Source organism: Medicago sativa, chromosome 1, assembly GCF_051527215.1.
Source record: "Medicago sativa cultivar Bolivia chromosome 1, Bolivia_mono, whole genome shotgun sequence".
NCBI classification, from domain to species: domain Eukaryota; kingdom Viridiplantae; phylum Streptophyta; class Magnoliopsida; order Fabales; family Fabaceae; genus Medicago; species Medicago sativa.
In genome coordinates this window covers 80059390-80084312 of record NC_140749.1, presented here as the reverse complement: position 1 = coordinate 80084312, position 24923 = coordinate 80059390, and the positions used below count along the sequence as shown (strand labels likewise).

The window sequence follows — 24923 nt, the reverse complement described above, 5'->3', positions numbered from 1 at the left end:
TTGCAATCGTGATGTGGTCAAGGAGATCATAGTTTTAAATTATGACTGCTTCACGATTGTATCGTGGTCATTGATGATGAACAAATTGTAGTCAATTAGGTAGCATGCGACTGCTATTGTCGTTATGGTGAATTTCTAAGACCATGGTTTTAAATTGCAGTTGTGTTGAGATCCTCCATTTTGCAGAGGTTTGTAACCACATGTAGCTTATGCGGGGCACAATTGCAGTTGCATTGTGGTCGTGGACACAGAAAAAATCAAGATGTCTTGACCCAAGTCGAAGTTGTGATGTAGTTATGGAGCAATTAAAAACTTTGATGTCACAACCTAGATTATGCTTGCAAACTTTTTCTGAAACCTAGGTATGTTGTCGGGATTCCCACATCATCCACGATTCAAACCCGTTGGACTTAAATGTGGTTGAAATTTCGCCTTCATTCTGATTCGGCCCTAGCCGCTTAATTGGGGGATTTGGTTTACCTTCATTGCTCATTGCAACCTCCAACGCGTTCACTGTTCTTGGGCTCCCACATCATCCATGCTTCAGGCCCATTGGGCCCAAGTGTGAGGCGGCCCATTGCAACCTCCAACACGTTCACTGTTCTTGAATCACTTGATTGTCAAAGTTTACGTTGTAATGTGATATAAAATCTTTTCTTATATATGCAGACCATCGTGGTTGGTGGACCAAAGTACACTTGCAACCGCTATAAGGTGTGCATCTGGAATGACCGCAAAAGTTACATCAGAAAGTAATCCTACCAGAGCGTGCCCTAATTGTCAACATGTTGTGGACAATACTCATGTATGTATATTTTTAAATTCAACTTTTTTTTTTGTTTTAAATCATATTTCACTGGAATAGAACATTTTGTTTTGTCTAGATATTGCATTTCTGTGCGTAAGGTTTATTTCATGGAAAATGTTCAAATGCTTCATCCATATTCATTTAACAAATCACACATTTGATCCAAGCTCTAAATCTATTTCTTCCTTTCATCAACATTCCTTTAAATTTCTTTGATTTGTTCAAAAAAAAAAACATTCCTTTAAATTTCTTCTACATTCTACCCCATTGTGCTTACTCCTAAGACATTGATCACGGTCATAATTGAATCGAAGAAACTCCTCCATAGGCTTAATTACACTGCACATCAATTCCACTTGTCTCTCTAAGCTATCCACTCTTCGGTTATTCTGGTCGATGACATTCGTCAGGTTGGAACAAATGTTAGATTCAAGAGATGCACAAAAAATTAGGACACTATTATTGATAACAAATGAAGCACAAACATCTTACACGACACGAACACGTTGACACTGCTGATGAAATACAACATAAGTCATCGATCGACACTAACAGACACAATACATATTAATTTATTTAATATAATTAAATAAAATATTAATATTAGGGAAATTCTAAAATGTACGACAGGAACACCAACGAAAGCACGAAATGCACTAATTTAAAGTTGTTATTACATTTATGTCCTCCATTTATTTTCTATTTTCCCACACCACCCTTCTATGGTAAGTGTAAACAAACTGTCGTCAAATTTCGTCGGTTGTTGTTTGTACCGCATAGCATGGCTCTTAATATTATTTGTGGAAGATCTAAACTGACAATCAAAATAAATACATATCCTTTAAGTTGAGCAATTTATTTGATTAAAAGAAAATTCTAAAACAAAATACTACAATACTTGACCTTTATTTATCCATCTACAATTGAAAAAAAGGTAAAGATGTTGTTGTAATAAAACTTATTGTCTTTAAACCCTCATTGATCATCATTGTTTTGACATATCTTTAATCCTTGTAGATGTGTCTAAGGAGTGTCTATGGTCAGTCGAAACAAATAAAAAAAATAGAATGCTTGTTTGAGTTTTCTAATACGCGTCATACAAGTGGCATACTTGAGTCGGATCTAAAGAGTGTTGCAAAGGAAAAAACAAATTTTTATACACGTCTGAGTTGTCCGATATGTGTCGTACGAGTGTCGGACATCAACCCATGTCAGACACCGCGACACATGACTTGAATTCACTGCCATAGAGATTTCACGTTGTAGCAGTTCTCAACAGTAAATTTGAAATCGGGCAGTCGAAGTTTCAAACACGGTTTCACACAGTAAAACGATCTCAACCACCCATTTGAGATTAGACGGCCCATATCAAATACAACATCCTTCTCTAACGGGAAATTCAATTTCCCACCAATACATCTAATCTTTGAGGTGTTTGTGCTTCATAAAAACTATGGAATTAAACTATAATTGTAATTTTGCAACTCCAATCACATTCTTGAGCCCTAATATAGTTCTCTTCTCTCAAACACTCGTCAGAGTCTTAAGCCCCAGTAGAGTTCTCTTCTCTCTGAAATACAATCAGAAAACTATTCACTGATAATAACAACTGCTATTCATGCCTATATAAATAAAAATCTGTGTTCTTAGCCTAACTTCTAAGTAAAATAAGTGCAAACCCTAACATTATTTTTCTATAATAGTGCAACCCTAATATCGATATAACTGCATGCCTTGCCTGCTTGCCAACAGAAACCCTTTTTTTTTTCTTTCCCTCTTCTTCTAAACGGTCTTATCAACATTTTTCCCAATAGACGTAGATGTAATACACGATAGAGAATTTATTCCTGTGTGATTACGGCTTTGGAGAAATCCCGTAGAAATACTAGCTAGTAAGAACAGTAGACCAAATGAATGATAGGGCAATAGGTAGAGGTAAAAAGTTACAAAGAAAAAGCATAGACCAAATCATTGTGAATGATTTAGAGTTAATTGATTCGTCTTTGAACTAAAACCAAATACATGACATTATAGCATGGTTATTACACAGTATTATCTTATCAAATTCCCAATTTTGATCTTTGTTCTTATTGTATCTTCCAATAATTTGATCTTTGTTCTTAGCATTTTTATTTAATTAAGTCCTAAAGTATCACACTTATATATATTCTGATGTTTGAATAATTTCTGTTGTTAGGTAACACAAGAGTGGCCTGGACTTCCTAAAGGTGTTAAATTTGATCCATCTGATCAAGAGATAATATGGCACTTGCTTGCAAAAGTTGGTGAAGGAAGTTCAAAACCTCACCCTTTCATCGATGCATTTATCACTACTCTTAAAATGGATGATGGCATTTGTTATACTCATCCTCAGCATTTGCCAGGTGGATAATCTAAGCTTTATTCAAATTTGAATGCATAATTGTTATTATTTTGATTAATATAATAAGCTATATGATTAAACAATATAGGTGTTTCACAAGATGGAATTGTTTCACACTTTTTCCATAGAGCAGTGAAAGCTTATAGTACTGGAAGTCGAAAGCGGCGAAGAATATGTGGTCAAGAGTTTGCTTATGTCCGCTGGCACAAGACTGGAAAGACTAAACCTATCTTCTTGAACGGAGTTCAGAAAGGCTGCAAAAAGATTATGGTTCTTTATATGTTTCCAGAGAATGGAGGAAAAGGTGCAAAAACTAACTGGGTTATGCATCAGTATCATCTTGGAACAGAAGAGGATGAGAGGGAAGGGAACTATGTTATATCTAAAGTATTTTACCAGCAGCAGCAAGCCATATTGGGAAGAAAAGATGATCAAGATGTTCCTGAAACCGCGGAAGCAACTATTGCGAATGTTGATCTTGTCACTCCCAATTTTGCGACCACTGAACCTCCTCTTATCAGTCCCAATTTTGTAGACCAAGAACAAGAAACTCACCATATTCCTCAGGTAGAACTTTTAACTTCATTTTCTTCTCAAATTTAAAACGTTTTTTCCAGTTATCATCTGCCACTAATATTTTCTTATTGTATCTTTTGCTTTGTTTTTGGAAGAGGGTCTATCTATCTCTATCACATGATGAAAAATAAAAAATGCAACCATTATTTTTAGACATTCTTTTGCTTTCTTATTGGTTGGTCTTAATCTGACACGAAATATTAATTTGTGGTTTTCTTTGTGACATAAAAAATCTAGTTTTCTTGTGTAAATGAATTAGGAGGAATAGTTTAGCTTAAGACCAGGGTTCTAATTCTTAATTCATTATTTTCTAACACCAATTCAGAATGGGAATGATTCAAGATTCTTATGAGATTAATTTTAATAGTTTTGGTTTGTGGAAATATGAAAATAACCTAAGTGGATAATTTTGTTCTTTTGTTTGTCTACACCAGATTCTACCAAATCTTCCTCAGTTAGAAGAATGGCTACTTAATAGTCAGGATGACTGTGAAGGGCTTCCGAAAATTGATCTACCGACGGTAGAAACTCAATTTCATGTAGGGATTAATAACATTGACATGCCACTGAATCTATTGGATTCACTTCCGGAAACATTTTCTTGGTTCGAATATTTATTTCAAAGCCAGTCTCCGAAAAGGCACAGGGAAAATGACGAACAAAAGAACCAGCCTAGTCTTTCGACATATGATCATCTAGGACCAGAGCAGTTAAAGAAAGACATGGAAGAGTGCCAAAATCTTGACCACACTGGCAATGTAGAGCTTGACTCAGAATCTTCCGACATTCGATTAAGTCAACTGGTATTTTCCAATGCTCTCAATGATCTTCCATTATGTTAAATTCATTTTATTTTTATCACACACAAAAGTTTTACTATCTGTGATGCATTTTTGTGCTTATAGGAATTCAGCTCACAGGAGCTATATCGACTAGGGTGGTAATGCCTTCTGCAACTGCATCTTTTGATAAATAGCAATGTTGAAATCAAAGGGTTATGTATAAATTGTTACAAATTTTGTGAAGTAGTGGTTTGATACATTTGATCAAACCAAGGTATAATCAATGCTTTATTTTTGTATGATGATGTTGTAGAGTCATAGTATGTTTCATCCAGGTACTCAAATATTGGAATGTGGACATACATGACTTGTCCACATATATAAAGACATATATATATGCTGTGTTACCGACTTTGAAAGTAACATATACATTGTGTATTTTACTATGTTTTAGAAGATACATGTGTTGGTCCCATAGACATTAATGCATTGTCTACCTTAGAGTTTGTTAAAATCATGTGATCTTGACAGATTCATGAATGTTAAGAGTGTTCTCCAGCCTTGCAGGTCTTGAAATTGAAACTTGTCTTCGAGAGAGACAGCTAATTTAGTGACCCAAAAACATGTTTTCATTTTCAAGGGTAGGATGATAGTGTTACTATCTACTGGGAATGAAGGGTACCCCACTATATATTAGTAGAGACCATAACAATTTATCTAGTTTATGCCAAAACAATCTTGTTTTTTTTTCCCACTCTTACAAAAAAAAAAAAAATGCTAACAAATGCACTCGAAACACTAGTTAAGGAAACACATAATAAAAATTCCTTAAAACCTGTGCAATCAAACTTTTAAAAGTATACAAAATGTTCTTTTCAATAAAAAAAATTTCACTTTTGTTTCCTTAACTATGTCCTTGGGGTCAGACTCATTTTCACGCCATATCTCATCTCATTTAACCAGAAACTCTTAACCCACTCATGTTTAGGACTTAACTTTTCTGTTTTTGTTACTTAATAATAATTTTGGATTCTACTTTATTATTAGTTTGCAACATAGTCACATAATTCGTGTAATCAAGGGAGAATTGCGAATTGGTACGTGCGTACCGAATTCGGGTACTTCGGCGTATTGGTACGCACAAACCAGCGAACCAAGAGTACCAAAGCATGGTTACTGCTGATTGGTTGAAAAAAAGGTTTAGACTACAAAATAAATATAAAATGAATCACCATGAGTTGAGGACTGAGTGAGAAGAACAGGAACAAAGAGTGGAGAGTGAGAAACTTGGTAGAAGAAATTAGGTCTGGAACAGTGGTGGCGGTTGCTGTTTGAGCAGATGAGGAAGATGATAAAATTTGGGTTATTGTGGAAATTGGGTTTTTCTCTTGTATGACCTAGTGATTTCTTTAAGAAGTAAACTCTTTTCTTTTTTAACTATAAATATATTTTTTGTAATTAAAAGTTTTATTAAAAAAATACTTTTTTTTTATAGCTCACTATATTTATTTAGGTATTATTAGTACTACGAACCTAAGCGTACCGAAGCTGTATACCCCTATACGTACCGAATTCTTCTCATGTAGCGTACCGCGAACCCGTACCCGTACCGCGTACCAGAACGAACCGCGAATTATGTGACTATGGTTTGCAATGTTTCATTGTAAAATGGGGGGACATGCATTTTCTCATGTGTGAGCAAATTGTGGGTCATCTATGATGAGACAGTCCAAATCACAATGAATTATATGATATCTCATGATTCTAATTCAATCGTTAATGCGGTAACAAAAAATGTCCCGGTTCTTTTATAGTGCTGAAAAAGAGCATGTGCCTTTTGGGCCAAAGATTGATGCTGGCATTGTTGTTCTCTATATACAAATGGGGGGGGGGGGGGGGGGACAAAAACAACTTCAGTAATCTGGCTCTGACAGTGACGAACTGCAAAGCTCACATTGTTTCTGCACATTTGGCTTGTTCCTTGTGGAAGAATTAAGTCAATGCAATCATAGGACTTGCTTTTTGAGTTTTCAATTTTTAGGAATGCATTTTCACAGCCAAATAATTATATTCATTATTGTTGGATTCAAACGTGAGTGGTTTGACTCTCTCCTACCTTAACCATATAAGATATATAACTTATATACTTAATGATGTGGTGTCGAACCTTTCTCTTGATGGTTTTGTAGCATTAACACATTGTTGCTCCAGACGCTCCTTTGAACTATCTAACAATTATAACAAAACTGAACAATACATACCTAATTTTGAATCAGATTTATCAAAGTATGTGGCTGTTTGTTTTTCATTTGAATGTAGCAAATGCATAATGTCGCAAAATTAGACGGCTAAAACGAAGTTATTGATCTCAAGTGATCAATGAGTTTTACCAAAGAACGAATTATTCAACCTGATTCATAGCTGAAACAATTTTGGACCAGATTTTACTTGCATCCCAATCGAACTCCAAATTATTAGGACCTCTTTTCCATAAGAACCATAGGGTTAACATAAAAAATAAATAAATGAGGAGACTATGAATATAAATGTGTTAATGGGGAATTTTTTAATTATAAGCTTTCTCTATTAGAGGTAATCCTATTCCCTGAGCTACGAGTTGAATTTTAGTTTGTAAAATTGTGTCAGGTTAGTCCTCCTCGAAAGACCCAATCTCCATCAATTATTAGAGGTTTTTTAATTGTGAATTTGTCATCAAATGCAATATAGCATCATATGCTGGCTATGGCCTATGAAATTATAAATCTTAACATATATAATATCATTTTAGATCCTTAAAAAAAATACATTTTAGATGTAGTTGGTTTAATGCTGTGCATCGATCTCAAACGGTTGAATGAAAATATACGCGGCAATATTTTAACAAAGAAAAGAAAATCTATAGCAAATATCCAAGATTCTAATGTTACACTTTAATTAATCATTACAAATCATGTTCATCAGAATTAATTATTTTATTTTTTAACAAAATTATTGTTATTGTGTAAGGCAATAGCTGCAGGGAATGTCATTCTGTTAGGTGTTTTAAGACCACCAACTCACTAAAAAATAGGTTGTGCCTTGTTTAACAACAACACACTTAATTTATTTTAAGAAATTTTCTAAACTTGCAATTTATGTTAGGTTATTGTCTTCATGTGCTTCTACCTTCCTACTTTTGTCAAACAAAGTATCTTCATTGTCTAACAAAATGTGAGTAAATCAATTAATGATTTTATTCTTGCAACAGTCATAGACTACATGCTAGACATATACTAACAGCCTATAGGATAAGTTTTATTTTTCTGAATTTTAGCATATCAATATTAAATCACATTTCTTTGATTATACCAGTGTTGTGAATTCGACAAGCAAATATGTTGAGCAAATAATAATGAGAACCAACAAGCAAACAATTCAAACAACAATATTCAACCAAGCAAAAAAAAAAAAAATCTAGCAACCTAAGTGAATAGTAAATATGCAATCAAAATGAAGAATAAAATTAAAGATAGTAAAGGAACAAACACACTAAATTATTTGTCCAATTCGGTCCAAATTGATCTATATTTAGTATCAATGAGTTTTTACAAGAGATAAAAAGAAGTTACAAGAAATAAGCTTTAATAATAAACTTTAATTTCTACTCTTTTGTGTCCCTTTTCTCAATCCAAAAGAAGATCTATCAAAAAGAAAAGAGAGAAAGTTTGAATCCTTCCTCTAATGAAATCTTTCTACCCACAATGTTTAGACTCTGTTTGTCACGCAAAAACTCTGAACTTTTATCCCTTAAATTTCTCTAAAAGGTCCATCTTTAGGTGATATATCAAACAATGATGTAAAATACTCCATTTATAGGCAATTTATTAAATAGAATAAACTACCCTTGTTTTTAAGTCAACATTTTACCAAAATTATCAACCTTAACTTAAAAAGAGTGATTATGCCACCTTAACATCAACAATTTTTTTTTTTTTTTAAAGACAACAATTTTCTTCTCTCACCAGTAATGTTTGGTGTTCTATCACTGCATCTCCATGTTGGGGTTGAATTTTTTTTTCTCTCACCTTAAAAAAAGTATTATTAGCATTGTCTCTTTAGACGGATGATCAGTAATGTTTTTTTTTTTTTTGACAAAATGATGATCAGTAATGTTACTGATGCCTCTCCAAATTAATGTTGGGTATTTCTATCACTGCATCTCCATGTTGGGGTTGAATTTTTTTTCTTTTGAATATTCTAAATACGACCTATCTAAGAAAAGGTTGAGTATTCTTACCACTGTCTCTCCAGGCCGAAGTTGGGTGTTTTTACCACCGACTCTCCAGGATGATGTTAAGAATTCTTAACGATGCCTTTGAAGGTTGATATCGAGTCTTGTTAACGACGTCTCCAAGTCCTTTAGGCACTTGAGAATCCATATTACCGTCCCAGTCTTCTCCTTCATGGCCTCTATCAACACTTTATCTCTAATTCAGAAGATAATACCAATATTTGCCTTATATTTCAATCTCAATATTCTCTTATTGTGTTAGGTTGATCGACATCAATAATTCTCGCTTGAAAGCATCTAATCACTTTGATTGAATCATTACTTCATCTTCTTGATGTCTTCCTTAGTATCTATGGTGCTCACTTGAAGAATTTGTTCTTCCAAGCAATAATATTCAACCAAGAACATATATAACAACCTAAGCGTATAGCAAAGCCACTACCGAATTAGTGAACAAAGATAAAGAGAGTAAATGAACAAACATAACAAATTCGCCCATGTATACAGGAGATGACAACTCTCCAATCCACTATCAATGAGTCTATCTAAGAGATACTAAAAAGTTACGATAAATTAGCTTCAACAATAAACCCTAATCTTTGTCTCTGTGTTCCTTCTCTCAACCCACAAGATCTCTCGAAAAGATAAGAGAGAAAACTTGAATCCTTCCTCTAATGAAATCTCTATACACTAGATGTTTATAATCTGTTTTCCATTTCCAACCCAGGTACTCACCCAAAAGCTCTCTAACCTAGATCTTATATTAGTTTCCCTAAAATTATCTCTTTTCATGATACCAAATAATAAGGTAAAAAAAAAAACAATTTATAGATAGACTAAACCCTGTTTTTAAATCAATATTTTATCATACTTGTAAAATTTGGTGTGTGATTCTGAATTGGCTAGCATCTCTTGTGTTCTATAAAATAGTGCAAGTGTTTATTTACACCAATTGTGTTAGCATTTAGATGATTTATACAGCTTGTAGTAACCATCTTTTTGGTAATAAGGTAATTAAAGTTGAGTTTATCATTAAGCAAATCAAATATCAAGTGTGGTGTTGGCTCAAACTGGTCGGGAAGACTTTTTTTTTTTTAAAGAAACTAAACTAGCCTATCGAAATTGACACCGCATAGAATCGAACTTGCGACCTTAAGAAGGAACACGTTACAATGACTTTGAATATGACTTAAATCAATAACACAATTTATATACAACTTTGGTACCTTAATACTTTTGCAGCATCATTTTTTTACTAAAATGTATTTTGGGGTTAGGTTAAATGATGAATCAGATCTAAAATAATTTAAACTGTTAAAACTTTAAAAACAATAGATAAAATTCAAAACAATTTGAACGGTGTAAAAATAGTGTTTAAAGAGAAAAAGTGGGTTTCTTTATTTTTGGTGAAATTTGATGTTTTAATTGGTGGATGTTTAAAACAACTTAATCAGATAAAAAGTAGCCAAGGGAATCAATTTTAACAATCAAACTATTGTGTGACTAAAATCATTAAAAGAACAAAGTTACAAAACAAAAGCAAACCTATAATATTGATTGGATATCATGTCACATGTGCCTATAGAGTGTATGATCCATTCAAAGAAAAAGGGGTGAATGGAAGAGATGTTATAGTAACTGAGAATGAAACTAGGGACTAAAAGCAAAAGAATAGTAGCAACAATCAAAGTGATTGTTCATTGTTAAATAATTAATTGGAAAAACAAAGAGACTAGTACTTGGAAACTCTAGCAAATTGTCTTAAAGTGTGTTTAGATGAGGTAATTGAATTTTTTTTTAAAGAATTTAGAATTCTAAGCAGTTTAAATGATTCAATTAAATAACTTTCATTTCTCAATACTTTTATTTGGATGAAGTAACAAAAAATTTCATTGTCATCATTTTGGGCAACTTTTATAAATTTTAATTTTTTGGGGCCAAATTTGAAAATCGAAATTAGGGGTGAAATTGTAAATTTCAAAAAAAATTGAGGGGTCAAATTATAATTTTTGAAAAAATTGAGGGGTCAAGTTACAATTTTTTGGGGTCAAATTAAAAATTTGAGGACCAAAATTGAAATTTTGAAAAATAATAACATTGAAATTCTTAACTATTAGATGTCATTTGAAATTTTGTAAATTTAACTTGAACAAAATACTTAATTAATTTTCATCATTTTAAAAATTCTTCAAATTATTATCCAAACAATGGAATTCCAATGAAAATATTTGAATTCCCTCAAAACATTACATTCTCTCAAATCATTCCTCCATCCAAACACATTCTTAAGATCTCATAGAAAAGAAATAGATAATTACTAGCAAGGCTTCAGGATTGTGAATTGTTTTCGAAAATGCTATTAATCGGGATTTGGTGCATTTTGCATTGTTTGCAAACGATTAACCAATAAATTTTGAAGAAGCGATGAAGGAGAATTCTTGTAGAAATGCTATGGTGGAAGAATTGAAGTCCATTAAGATAAAACAAACTTGGAACATACTAAGTTGACACCAAATATGCATCAAATTATTGTCAAGTGGGTGTACAAACTGAATTTGAATTCAGATGGATCAGTAGTTAATTACAAATCAAGGTTAAAGGCATAAGGCAACTTACAATGGGTTTGTTTAAACTAAATTGAAGTCTTTGCTCCGGTAGTTAAAATTGAGACAATTAGATTAGTGATTGCAATTGTAAACTTTAAGGTTCAGTTTGGAAGTTTGGAGACGACTATATTATATAAATGGAGGGTTGAAAATGTTCAACATATTGAAATGCAATGTTGTAGAGACACCAATGGAAGTTAAAGTTCTATTGGTAAGTAGATTTATTGGAAGTCCTTGCCAAGAGAATTCTAAGATATCTCAAAGGAACATCTAATTTAATTTGGTGAGCTAATTTAATTTAGTTCAAATGATGTAGATCTGGTTGGATACATTGATTCTTATTAGTTTGTTTAAGATCTTTAGAGCACCAATCTCTTACTGTTTTTTTCCCCTGCTGAATCACAAGCAATGGAGAACATCAGGAAGGGACAATCTCTTACTACTCCATTCATTGTAGAATGAAATGCAGCCAAGACCAAAGAATCATGTAGCTCATGGAACAAGCAAATATGTTGAGACCAAATATCAATTTCTTAGTGACCAAGTTACCAAAGGAAGTATAAAATTTATGTAGTTTTCTTTTTTAGGGATCAACAATGATTATCTAGTAAAATTGCAACTATCTATCTTTCATTTATTATGAATTTTTTAATAAATGCTAGTAGTACTATTATTGTTGGACATAAGAAGTATAACACACATAAAATTACTCTATAATTTTCAGATAAACAATATATATATAAAAAAATAAAATAGATTGAGAAAATGTGTGCAACATCTTTTCACTTATGAATTATGGTTATGGTATTATTAAAGAGAAGAGAGATTGGGATGAGATGAGGATTTAAAATGAGGTGAGGGGATGTATCAAAAATAGAAATGGACCACAAGACAAGAGGGGACATGCTGTGACTAAAAAAGAATCAAAAGTACGTGGTGGGGTTTTAGATAAGGGAGGCGCACGTGGGTACCATAAGGCTGCAATTTGACCAAACCAAACCAAACAACTCTCCTTCCTTTCCTTATGTGTCCTTCTCCACAAACACACTATTCATTCTTGACTCACTTTAGCTCGATAATATCCTCATTTTTTGTCAAGAAATATCCTCATTTTTTTTTTATTATCATTGATAGATGATATTGCTAAATTTTAAATTTACTTCTAATTTTAATTTTTTTTCTTCGAAGAAGCTACACTAATCCACCCAAATTGACATCACGAGAATCAAACCTGAGATTTTAAGAATGAACATATCCTAAAATCTCAAATCAACATAATCATTTAGTTTTGTGTCTATCTGTTAGATATATAGACTTAAAAAATGTGATATAACAGGTTTTAACATATAATATAATGATGTTTAATCATTCAGTTGAATTAATTATTTACATGTTATTAATTACTGAACAATACTAACAAGTGTGGAAGGAGTAATGTTAAAGAATCAAATATAATAAAAATATAATTAACCTTTTAAAATTGTAAAAAAAAGACTTTTAAATAGAAAATTTGTTATAGTTGTTTCTTGCCTAATAGACATTAGTTAGCATGATCCTTAATGAGATCATAAAAATGAACAATTTTTTTAGTTGAACATGAAGTTTTTAATAAATTTTCTTGTAATCTCATATGTGTCGATCATTCAACATTATATTGTATGCAATGTCGTTTAAAACATACTATATCATAATTTTAGAATGAAAGACATGATCGAGAGATCAAAACTAAATGATTATAAAATAGAAAAATCAATTTTGAGAACCAACGAAAATATGAGGACAAAAAACTTGTAAATCCAAATTTTATTAAAAATAACCTTTTAAAGTTCTTTTTCTTTGCTAAAAATAAAATTTCTTTTTATAACAACCATGGAATATTCACTTGCAAGCTTTTGGTTAGTTACATAAAGAACTTGAAGTTATCATGAATTATTCCGTGCTTTACATTTCAATCTACTTTTATCACAAATTATCACAAAGAATGCATGGGAAACATATTACTAAAATAAAGGATTGAATATCACACATGAGAGACCACACATGAGACACAAATTTTTCTCCTAAATACTTTATTGATAATGTTATCACTATTTTAAGATTAAATATATTTTGTGTCCCTTAGAAAACTAATTATCTTTCTTTTTTTAAGGAAAAACTATCTATTCATGTTTAATCCCCACTGTTATATATAACCTTTGATAATTTAGATTCAACACATTTTATATATTAAAGTTTTAATAACTACTAGTATTCTTTTTTTTTTTTTGGTACAAATAACTACTATTCTTTTTAGAGGTTTTAATTACTACTAATATACTTTATTGACAAAGTTATAATTATTTTAAGATTAAATATATTTTGTGTCCCTTAGAAAACTAAATTATCTTTCTTTTTTTAACGAAAAACTATCTAATCATGTTTAGCACCCACTGTTATATATAAACCTTTGATAATTTAGGTTCAACAAATTTTATATATTAAAGTTTTAATTACTATTTTTTTAGAGGTTTACTATTTTTTAAGTACTAGTTTGTTTTTGTGGGTTAATTAGGCTCATTGAGCTGGATACGTGGCAAATGTGAAAGTGGGCTGGGAGCCAATAATTCAGCAAGGCCCACACACATAGACAGGATTTGACTATTAACTCACTCATTTTTGTTGTTTTTATCGAGCTGAAAGTGCGGTATATGCGTGTTTGAAGGAAATTTCACCCTATACCCCTAAATCTATACTCTCACCCTTACATTTTGTACAAACTTCCTATTTTATCCTTTATATTAAAACATTTCAGATTTTTTTTTTAATTTGTCACTTAACCGTTTGCCTGGGTTTTCATCAAATTCCTCTCCAGTTGCAGGCACCAACATTATCAAAATTTCTGTTTGCGGTTATCGTTTTCTTTTTGCGCATACAGACCGTTTTCTGGGTTGCATCATCATCATCATAAGATTCTAGGGTTTTTGGGTTGCGGTTGCGGATATCGATTGTTTTCTGGCTGCGGTTATCATTTAGATGCATTCGTTAATCATGAATTAGTTTTATGGGTTTTGTTTTATTGGATTTGCGTTTTGCTGGATTGAGATATGGTTTTCGGAAGAGACTTCTCAAGCTTTCCGGTTTACAACATTCTCCTCACTGAGAACCTTAAAATTCAATCATGTTTTGTTTTCTGGTTCAGTTTGCTATGGCTGGGAAGAATGTTTATATGATTTCCCTAACATGGATGGTATTGGCATCTCTGGCAATTTATGTGGCCTTTTGGATTGGATTTATTATTTGTTGATTCCTTAGTAAAGCCTGTACGATGCCACAAATATCATTTGTGTTGGTTACAAGTGTAGTGTTAAGGATTGGATATCATGAAGGATTTAAACGATAATACAACAAATTTCAGAAATCATTCCTCTCAAAAGAAAAAAAAAATCTGAAATCGTTTTCAATGCGTTTAGAAAAACTAAAATAAATACCGGAAATGTTCAAGAAAGGTGTCCGAAAATATATACATGTACTATCGTGTAGGGTGAACTCATCTGCATTCGAAAATGTTGGAGGGGGGTGAAAAATAATTGTATAAAAAGTTAAATGATAAATAGGACGATATTGGAATTTTTTATAATTTGTAGGGGTGAAGGTATAAGTGTAGGGGTATATGGTAAAATTTCCGTGTTTGAAGCACTTATTTTCTCATAATAACTTGATTTAAATTAAAAGTTAAATGAAAATTAAACATTCCCAATATAAAGTATTTGATTGATGTTGTTAGGTTGAAGACAAGAGGATCCAATCACACACCAACATTTGAAAACAACTAGATCCATCTCAACCTTCCATCCTCTAGTGTCTTTGTCCTAGTTATATTAAGTTGAGAGCACAATTCATGTCTCCTAACAACAGTATCTAACTATCATAGTTTAAGAGGAATACAATTCTGACCAATATGAGTTAGGATCCGTATCTTATATTTAAGTATTTATTTCTATACATTTCGATTTATCCTTAAATGCATCCTCTATTTTAGTAAAAAGCTACAATTTTGATCCTATAATTTTTTTTTTTGGTACAATGATCCTATATTTCTTATTGAGCAATATTTGTCCTACATTTTGATTCTTTTTTCAATCCATGATTTTGACTATATAATTTGTGTTGGTGTTAAAGCTTGCTCCCCACTAAATTTAACAACACCCGTTCTTTAATACTTTCCGCAATTAGTCCTTTGTTTCCTTTTCATTTCATGTCACTATTATATTACAACAACGCCATTAAATTAAATGTCTAAAATCATAAGTTGGTAAAAAAATATTGGAGATCAAAATTTCGTAATTAAAAATAAGAAACCAAAATTACCGTTTATAAAAATAGGAGAACCAAAACTGATTTTTTTTTTTAAGGACAACATTTAATTTATACATTTATAATGTAAAACTTTTTTTAAATATGTATTCTACAAAATCATACCACATAGATTTTATGGAGATGTTTTAGAAACAAATATAGGAAATGTAGATTTCTTATGATCATTTAATTGAATGCGTGTAAAGAATTTAAATAATACATATAAATTATTTTCTTAAATATATTTTTTAATTGTAACAGAATGTATTTGTAAAATGATGTGTGTTATTTAAACAACCATAAATTTATAAAGAATAGTGAATATTAACACAAAAACTAAAATAATATAAAGAAAAAATAAAAACATAATATAAGTATGAGAGAAAGTTAACACAAAATAATTGTACAAATATTATTTCTCCCGTAAATAGTCTTGCTCTTACCTTCAAGCCGCAAACACCTCGTACTTCCTGTTTTTGGGTAAAAAAGGTAAAAAAAGGTAGATTCCATAAACCACATAAAATGTTACTGCTGTGCTGGCAATTCCAATTTTAGAGTCATCAACAAAATCTTCACTTCAAATGATTAACGGGCCTACATCATGTGACTAATTATTGATCCCAGTTGTAGTTAACTTAATCTTGATAAACAGTGTTTCAAAAAAATCTTAAAATATACAGTATTTTTGTTGGAGCAATGATATTCTAACAACAAAAAATCAACAACTTTTGTGACAACCACCAATTTTCAAAGGAAAAGTAGATAGTGACACGGAAACCAAAGCAATAGAGAGAGAAAGTAAAAAGATAATGTGAGTATGAGAGATAAAGTTGTCACATAGGTTGTCACAAAATGGTTGTTAGAATATCATTTCTCTTTTTGTTGTTTAAGCTTTCCTTATTAATATATTTTATTTAAATCCTCTTATTTCCGTTTTGTCAGGTATTATAAGCCAACATTTTTTTCTCTTAACTATTTTGCAATATTCTGACATTCTTATATTACAAAGAAATAAACAAAAAGTATATAGATCTTTATTAATTTGTAATGCATCAAGGAATCTGTTAAGGGCTTAAGGCAAAACAAAAACTTCTTTGTAGACTAATTTTAACGGATTAGAACTGTTTTTTTTTTAATGACAAATAAGGATTAGAACTTAGCCTTGTAAAAAATGACTAAACCATTTCTATGATATGTAAAATCTGAATTGGAGCTTCTTTTCTCAGTGTTGAATATTCACAAAATCTAAGAAAACCCACCAAGTCAGAAGATTCTTTCAATGCTTGGGAACATGCAGAAGCATTAATCAAGATTCAAGAATATTCAGCAAAAAATGAAAGGAGAAATTGAATGAAAGCAAAGAATATCAAGAACAAAATGGACTTTGAGACAAAATTGATATCGTTAATCATTGATATAATTCATTGATATTCGGATGTACATAAAGGCTAGCTACCCATGAAAAAAAAATTGCTACACTCTCCCATAATATCCAAGCCGTCAGCTATTTACACCCCACCATGAATCAAAGGAAGAAGCTAAAGAAAAAAAAAAAAAAGACAAAAAATAGAAAGAACCAATCTTGTTCTATTGTCATGGAACCAAGCTTGGAACTTCTAAGTCTTAAAAAGATCTCAACTTAACTAACTACTTAGCATGTGTTTGGTTGAACGGTGGACACCACTACCACGAGTTCAAAGCTCTCTCAATGCGAATTTTAGAAGTTTCAATGTGTAGCTTCTGATCCATTGTGATTTTTCGCCGCGATTTTAGTGTTTACCAAACACATGTGTGCTCTCAATTACTCATGCCAACATAGAAGCATGACCACACACCTTCTTATTATGTATAGCCTAGCCCTTTGCTCCTTAAGGACTCCTCCAAGTCCTCTACTAGATGATGATGATAGCCTTCTTTTAGAGCCTCCAATAGCACCCATCTTCATTTTTTTAGAGTCAACTAATGTTCAAACTCTTAGGAAATGAAAAGTGGTTGTTTTGTTTCTTTTCTTATGAGTAGTTGAGTTGTGTATGAAAGACTTGATTTTAGAATTGTGGTTTGTGATGGGTTCTTATAGAACTTGAAGTAATGGTCCCAACCCACGTTGGTCTTAGTAAAGAGGCACCGATGGGGTATGAAAGGGCGTGCAATGCCTCCAAAACCACCAGACAAACATCAAATGGACCCCACCTTACCATTTGGAATCCATACCATACCCAAATAAACGGGGATTCATACAAAAAAACAAACCAAACCAATTCAACAATGCCTCTCTTTCTTACAATGTGCTATTGTCACACTCTATCATCCTAATCCTAATGCTATGTATAGGCACTACCCACCACTAGCATAATAAATGGGTCCGTGGTAATGGTAGCATTTTATTTTGCTACTTCTAAATTCATAAGATGCCCTTAAATTGTGCATGATGGATGAGTTTTTGGTTGTCCGTAAGGACAAAAGTCTTTTCTCTTTTTTGCTATAATGCTTCTTATTTTGTTGTTTTTCTCTATATTTCGTTGGATCCACATAATGAGGGACATGACTAATGGATAGGGGTTTGGTTATGTTGAATCCTACGCAATATTTCATAACTACAACATTTGAATGGTTTTAGACATTAATGGTGTAGTCTAACTTATTATTATTATCTTGACTCTAGAGAAAAAGGTATGCATAATTTGGGCCCAATTATCAGCATCAAGTTTTGCATTTCACTGTAAAAATTGATCAAGAATTGTTTTGTGTGCACCATAGATTGTCCAATCTTTAAATAAATCAATAAGGAGTCATGCTCCGATAAAAATAAAAAAAACACTCAACTGTCGTAACACTCTGTAGATTTTGAACAGTCCAAGAGACAGAGCAATTCTCAAATTAATTGTGCACAAAATTCAGAAATATTGTGAGTCTTGGTGCTCCTCTCAATCAAGGAACATAATTTGGTGTTCTTAACCTTAATCATGGATCTAAATTTTCTTCAAAATCACACAAATCGTTCAATTTACATACACTACTTGAATTTCACTAGTTATATGATTAAAAAATTTCATCATGTCCTATGATTCTATCTTCTTTGATTTAAAATTGCATAGACTATTTGAATTATTTGGGGTGTGTTTGGAACTATTAGCTGTAAGATTTTGTTAAGATTAATTAGTTCAAACTCTCTAGGCAAAAGCTGCATAATGGATATGCAAAACTAACTGAATATAAGAATACGTTACAGGATTCTGACAGCTTTGGAACAGACTGCAAGAATATGGAAGCAGTATATTTGTGCATGGGCTAAGACTTTGAATCACAATATTCTCATCTAATGGTCTGTGATATAGAATATTACAATCAAAGAATTGTTCTAAGACAAATTCTTTTCTATTCTAAAGAATTCGTACAATATCATATAGAATATATTGAAGACTTTCTAAGAGAAATAGAAGATTTAAAAAATCTTACAAATATACAAAAAGAAAGAGCTAAAACACTCTTAAAACCATTTCAAGGTTTAATCAAAATCGAACAAATGTTAAATCAAGTTCGAGAAAATTCCGCTGGCGATTCTGCCCATCACTTCCATGACTTTATGGCAGGAAAGGCACGTGACTTTCAACATTTTTGGACGGACCAGACTGTGTCATATAGTATTCAAGCTTTTAAATCGGTTATTTAAAAAAGTGATTTTATAAAGTTTTTGTCTTTTTTGAAAATAAGATATTTTTACTTTTATCTTTATTTTCATTTCTTATCCCTTAGGATTGTATTACTGGCTCTGATACCAGGTTGTGGGCAGAATCGTCAGCGGAATTTTCTCGAACTTGATTTAACATTTGTTCGATTTTGATTAAACCTTGAAATGGTTTTAAGAGTGTTTTAGCTCTTTCTTTTTGTATATTTGTAAGATTTTCTAAATCTTCTATTTCTCTTAGAAAGTCTTCAATATATTATATATGATATTGTACGAATTCTTTAGAATGGAAAAGAATTTGTCTTAGAACAATTCTTTGATTGTAATATTCTATATCACAGACTATATTTTCTAGTCTTTCTTTAAAAAGTTTTAATTCTGTTATGAGTCCTAATCCAGGCATTATTGGTTCGGTACAGAATTACTGGTGAAATTTTCTTCAGCCTTTTTCAAAAGGTTTTCTAAATAACTTAATTTTTCAGCAGGCCATAATAGGATCTCAGCTTTTTCTCTTTGTTGGGTAGAAATAATTTCTCTTTCCTCCAACTCTCTTAATATTTCTTCCACATATGAAATATGCTGAATAATTAAATCACGGATTCCCCAAAGGGTATTTTTCATTTCTATTCTTAGAAAATTTCCTTCTATTTTATCAACTAAAGTTTTTAATCTTATTTTGAATAAACTTAGTTCGTTTTTTATTGTTATTCCAGGCATTATAGCTTTTTATTAATGCTTGAAACCTCTGACTTTAATTCTGAAATAACTTTTTTAAGCTCTTCTTTTTCTTCATTTCCAAATGAAGATCTAGGTGCTAAAAATTTTGTCAAGGAATTTTGTCTTGGCCTTAGGCTGTTACTCCGTAATAGAGGAGTTCTTTCAATAGACATAATTGACTTTGATTTTTCTAATGATTTTTGAATTGGTGATTCCAATTTTAAAAATGATGCAAATAGTTCGTCTATCTGTATTTTTTCCTTTCCACTAAACTCTATACTATGATGAGAGTTGCTTAGTGCATAGTTCATTTTGTAACATACAGTAAAAGGATGATTTCCTGATCTCATAAGATCTTGATCTTTGAGTCTATAATGAATTACTATGGATCTATTTAGATCTATATCTTTTAGACTTAAACCTACTTGTAGATTTATGTCAAATTTTAATTTTCCATATTTTAAATTTCCTTCACCTTTTGTTATTAGTGATTTATTTTTATTTATTCTAGCATCTTCTATTAGAAGTTCTAGTTCTGAATCTATTCCTGTCATAAAAGTACTTTTTATGATTATTTGGATAGTTGATATATGAATATATCCTATCTTTTTCCCTTTTTCCATTGATAGATGTTTTAACCTTTCATCTATTTGTTCTTTATCTATCATGGTTATAACAACAGATCCATCTGTTGATTCCATTAATATGGATACTTCTCCTACCATCATTCCATATTTTAGAATGTTTTCTCTGGATATTTTTTCTTTTATTAAAGAAATAATATTTTTTTTGTTTTTCTCTAAAATTTTCTTCAGGTTTTAAGGTGAAATCTACCTTTTCTATATGATCTATTAATACATCAGCTCTGAAGCCTGATGCATCTTCCTTAATTACACTAAATTCCATTTTAGTTTGGTGATTTTATGGTAAAATTATCTGTGCCAACAATAATCAGATTGATTATATAATACTGAGTAGTATTTTTATAAGAAATCGTACTTAAATTCATACCTGATTGTTTTGCTAAGACTTGAAAGTTGTTGATCTTCTTTAAAAGATGTTGATCCTTTTTGAAAGACGTTGATATATTTGGTTTTTTGATTTGTTTTGAGTATAACCTGGGGTTATATTTTTGAATAATTTGGGTTGTATCTCCAAGAAATACGTGATTCCTCCAGAGCAGTGGCTCAAGAATCAGCTAGTTAAAAACTATGAAGAGTTTAAGAGAACAATTTCATACAAGAAAACTTAGTTCATTTACTCTTATGTTACAATGAGCTGAAAGCTCTTATTTATAGGCGGAAAGGACTCACAAGTGGTTACATGTCCTTTTCCTAGCCAGCTAAAAAGAAAAGCAATTGCAACACGTAACAAGAAAAACAATGCATTATCACCTAATGTGATAAGATTCCTTGCCTAAATGGGCCCCATCTGACTCAGATGATAAGGCTCCATTATTACAACAGGTCATCTACATGACGCGTGTCTCAAGCTTTCTCTGTAACCTTGTCTTCTAGTGCCGACAGTTTTGACGCACACCATTTGCACATGTGTCCCTTGTATTTTTGAAAATACAGGCAACACTCCTTCTGGATTTCTTCTGGTATCCTGTAGAGACCATTTTCAAATCCTGAAAACAGATCTTCAAAGTGAAGAGTTTGCTTAAGGTGTTCTTCTGACACTTTGTTTTTGGCATCACAGACCATTAGACAATAATCTGTAACATATAAAACCTTATAATTGATAATGGATGAACCATATCTAATAAGATTATCATAAAAACGTTTCATTTGATAGATGAACGAGTGAACTGTCCATCCAACACTATCTGGATTTGGTGGTAAGTAGGATTTGTTTGAAATTCCTATTTTTATAATTGTTCTTGGCCCAACTGCCATGAAATTATTTTTTTCGTCAAACCATGGATAGGTTTGTTCAAACTGAAGGAATATCTCTCTTCCTTTTGCGAATAAGTCATTAAACCTTTTTGCTATATCACCAATCTCTTTTGGAAGATTGCTGAGTTCTTGAAACCTTTGTCCTTCCTTTTCTTCTAGGTAGACTGTTCTTAGAAGTCCCATATCATAGAAATCTTTGAGAAGTTCTTTTGATATTCCTGGAACTGTGTTTGCTTTAACACAAAGTTTAGTGTTAACTGGATAAAAGCATTCCAAAGCGAATTCTTCTTTATAATCTGCTAACCATCTCCATTTAGCTAAGAAGTCGTCAAGTTTAACTTCTCATTTTTGCATCTTCTGAAGATTGATTATTGAATCTACTGAGACTTTCTTTTTAACTTCCATTGTTGATGGTTGCCCCATGTTAACAGAAGTAGCAATCTCTTTGTATGCTGCGTTGAATGCAGTCTTTGCTTCTTCCATTGTTGGATAAGCTTTGTGTCTTACTGGCTTTCCATCGATGTGGAGTCTTGCTATTGCCCAGTTTTTATAGATTCCTTTCATAGGTCCATCAAAAATGACATAGACCTTTTTTCCAAGTTGCTCGTCAATTGGATCTACGACAACGTTTGATTCTGTAAAGTCGTTTTTTGACTCTTCTGCTTCTTCAGCTATATCACCCCAAGATTTTTTGCTATCTGAGGTTGTTAATTCTGGTTTAGTTGTTGAATTCCAACCACTGGGTTCTACTAACTCAATGGGAATCTTTGATTCTTCTGGAGCTGTGTATTTTACATAGTAGTTGTATTTTCCAGAATCTTGGCCTAACAAGTCCCAATTTTCATTGTTTTTAGGAACTTCATTAGGTTGAACTTCAGCAGGTTCTCCTGTTGTTGCTTTCATGATTTTCAAAAATTTGTCAACCATTTTTATCATCTCCCCCCTCTCGGAAGAAAGAGTTTGAAGCTTCTGACGATAGATTTCTATCTGCTCATCTTTTTGCTTTAGATTGTTTTGAAGCACCTTCAAGGCTTGCTCCATTCTCTTGTGAGTGTGTCTGCAAAACAATTATGTTCTGATTTTATTAGTTGAATATAAGGATAGAATTGTTGGATGCGCATTTGCCATCGAACAAGTCTCCCTTGTTTATGATCAACTTTTAAATTGTAGTGCCAAAATCCGCTAACATAAGTTGAATCAGTTTTTAATAAAAACCTTGATGGAATTAAATCCATTCTCCATTTTTCTAAAACTTTTAAACAAGAAAGGGTTTCTTTCTCATTGATATGATATCTTGTTTCAGCATCTTTAAAAGATCCTGAAATATATTTGCACAAGACAAGTTCATTATCCTTAATTTGGATGTTATTGCTTGAATAATCAAGTCTTGTATCAGTCGAGACTGATTTTATATCTGATCGCCCAATAGGGATATCTGATTTTAACTGTGGGGTTGCGCCCACAATGGTATAGGATTGTTGTGGGGTTTCATCCTCAACATATCCACTGAGATTTAATCCCAGTTTTTGTTTACCGTTAGGTAGAGCTCTCATAACTCCAGCCCAAGTAAACTGGTCTGCATCAACATTTACAACCAAAAAATCATTTTCTGTTGGGTTGTATAGTTGTGGTAAAACTTTTAGTTTTTCTTTGATTGATTTTACAGCCTCAGTATCTTCCTGTGTCCATTTCCATGACACTTTCTCAGATATTTTCTTCTGTAAAATTCTTCTGTCATTTGCTAAATCTTTGGAAAATCCTTCATTAGCAATATAATTTAAACATCCCAAAAATCTTTGGATTTGTTTTCTATCCACTAATTGATCAGGAAAAAGTTGAATTTTTTCTTGAACATGTGGTGATAAATCGAGTTTTCCTCCTTCTCTTAAAATAAGACCAAGGAATTCAATTTCTTGTTTCAAAAGTGTTGACTTTTTTCTTGATAAAACAATACCTCTATCTTTTATCCTGTTTAAAACAGTTATAACATCTTTGACATGTTGTTCTTTACTTCCTTTAGTAAAAATTAAAATGTCATCGATATATACAAAACAGATATGGTCAAGACCTTTAAGAGTATTGTCCATAAATCTTTGATATATTGATGGTGCTTGTTTTAAACCAAATGGTAAAACATTCCATTCAAAATGTCCTTCTGGACAACTAAAAGCTGTTAAAGGTTTTGTTTCTTCTGATAACCTTAACTGCCAATATCCAGACTTTGCATCTAAAGATGAAAACCAATTACATCCTTTTATTTTTTCAAAAATGTAATCTTATCTTGGTAACTTATAAGAATCACTTATGGTTGAATCATTAAGTTTCTTATAGTTAATTACCATTCGAGCCTTTCCTCTTTTTATCTCATTGTGCTTCCTAACATAAAAAGTTGGCGCTGAATGTGGACTGATAGAAGCTCTTATTAGACCTTTTCTAATAATTCTGCTATCTCTTGTTTGAATTCTTCCTTATCTTCAGGGGAATAAGGAATTTTATATAAAACATTAACTTCCTTTTTAGGGTCTTTAAGTTTTATAGTGATTAAATCTTGTATCTTGTTGACCACAGAATCTAATGGATTTTCAGAACAAACTTGATCTAAGTGGTGTTCTAAATTTTGTTCAACTGTTAGGTAAAACTTTCTCTTATCCCACATACATCTAAGTATATTAAGATTTTCTGAAATTGCCTTCAAAATTTCATTTTTCGTTATAATATTTGTTGTAACAAATTCACTTTCTTCTGGATTATTGACATCAAACCAAATTAATGTTATAGTGTCAAGTTTTTGAATAAAAGGATTCTATAACTTTAAAAAGTTATTTCCTATTATTACATCTATTCCAGAGTCATGTTCATAAAT

The 24923-nt window shown here is 31.7% G+C and overlaps 2 protein-coding genes across 2 annotated transcripts; one reads left to right on the top strand and one right to left on the bottom strand.

Moving 5' to 3' along the window:
• Nucleotides 1-667: 667 nt before the first annotated feature.
• Nucleotides 668-5011, top strand: LOC146957937 (SUPPRESSOR OF GAMMA RESPONSE 1-like; the record flags this gene model as incomplete). The annotated part of the gene is made up of 5 exons (XM_085728873.1): nucleotides 668-805; nucleotides 3006-3192; nucleotides 3280-3758; nucleotides 4202-4570; nucleotides 4673-5011. Coding segments are annotated over 5 exons (1212 nt in total), but the record flags the coding sequence as incomplete, so codon positions are not given.
• Nucleotides 5012-17143: 12132 nt separating this feature from the next.
• Nucleotides 17144-17801, bottom strand: LOC146957936 (small polypeptide DEVIL 4-like). Its single transcript, XM_085739607.1, has one exon. The coding sequence runs from the start codon at nucleotides 17703-17705 to the stop codon at nucleotides 17562-17564; it is 144 nt and encodes a 47-aa protein (XP_085595733.1). The 5' UTR covers nucleotides 17706-17801; the 3' UTR covers nucleotides 17144-17561.
• Between the last annotated feature and the right edge of the window lie 7122 nt (nucleotides 17802-24923).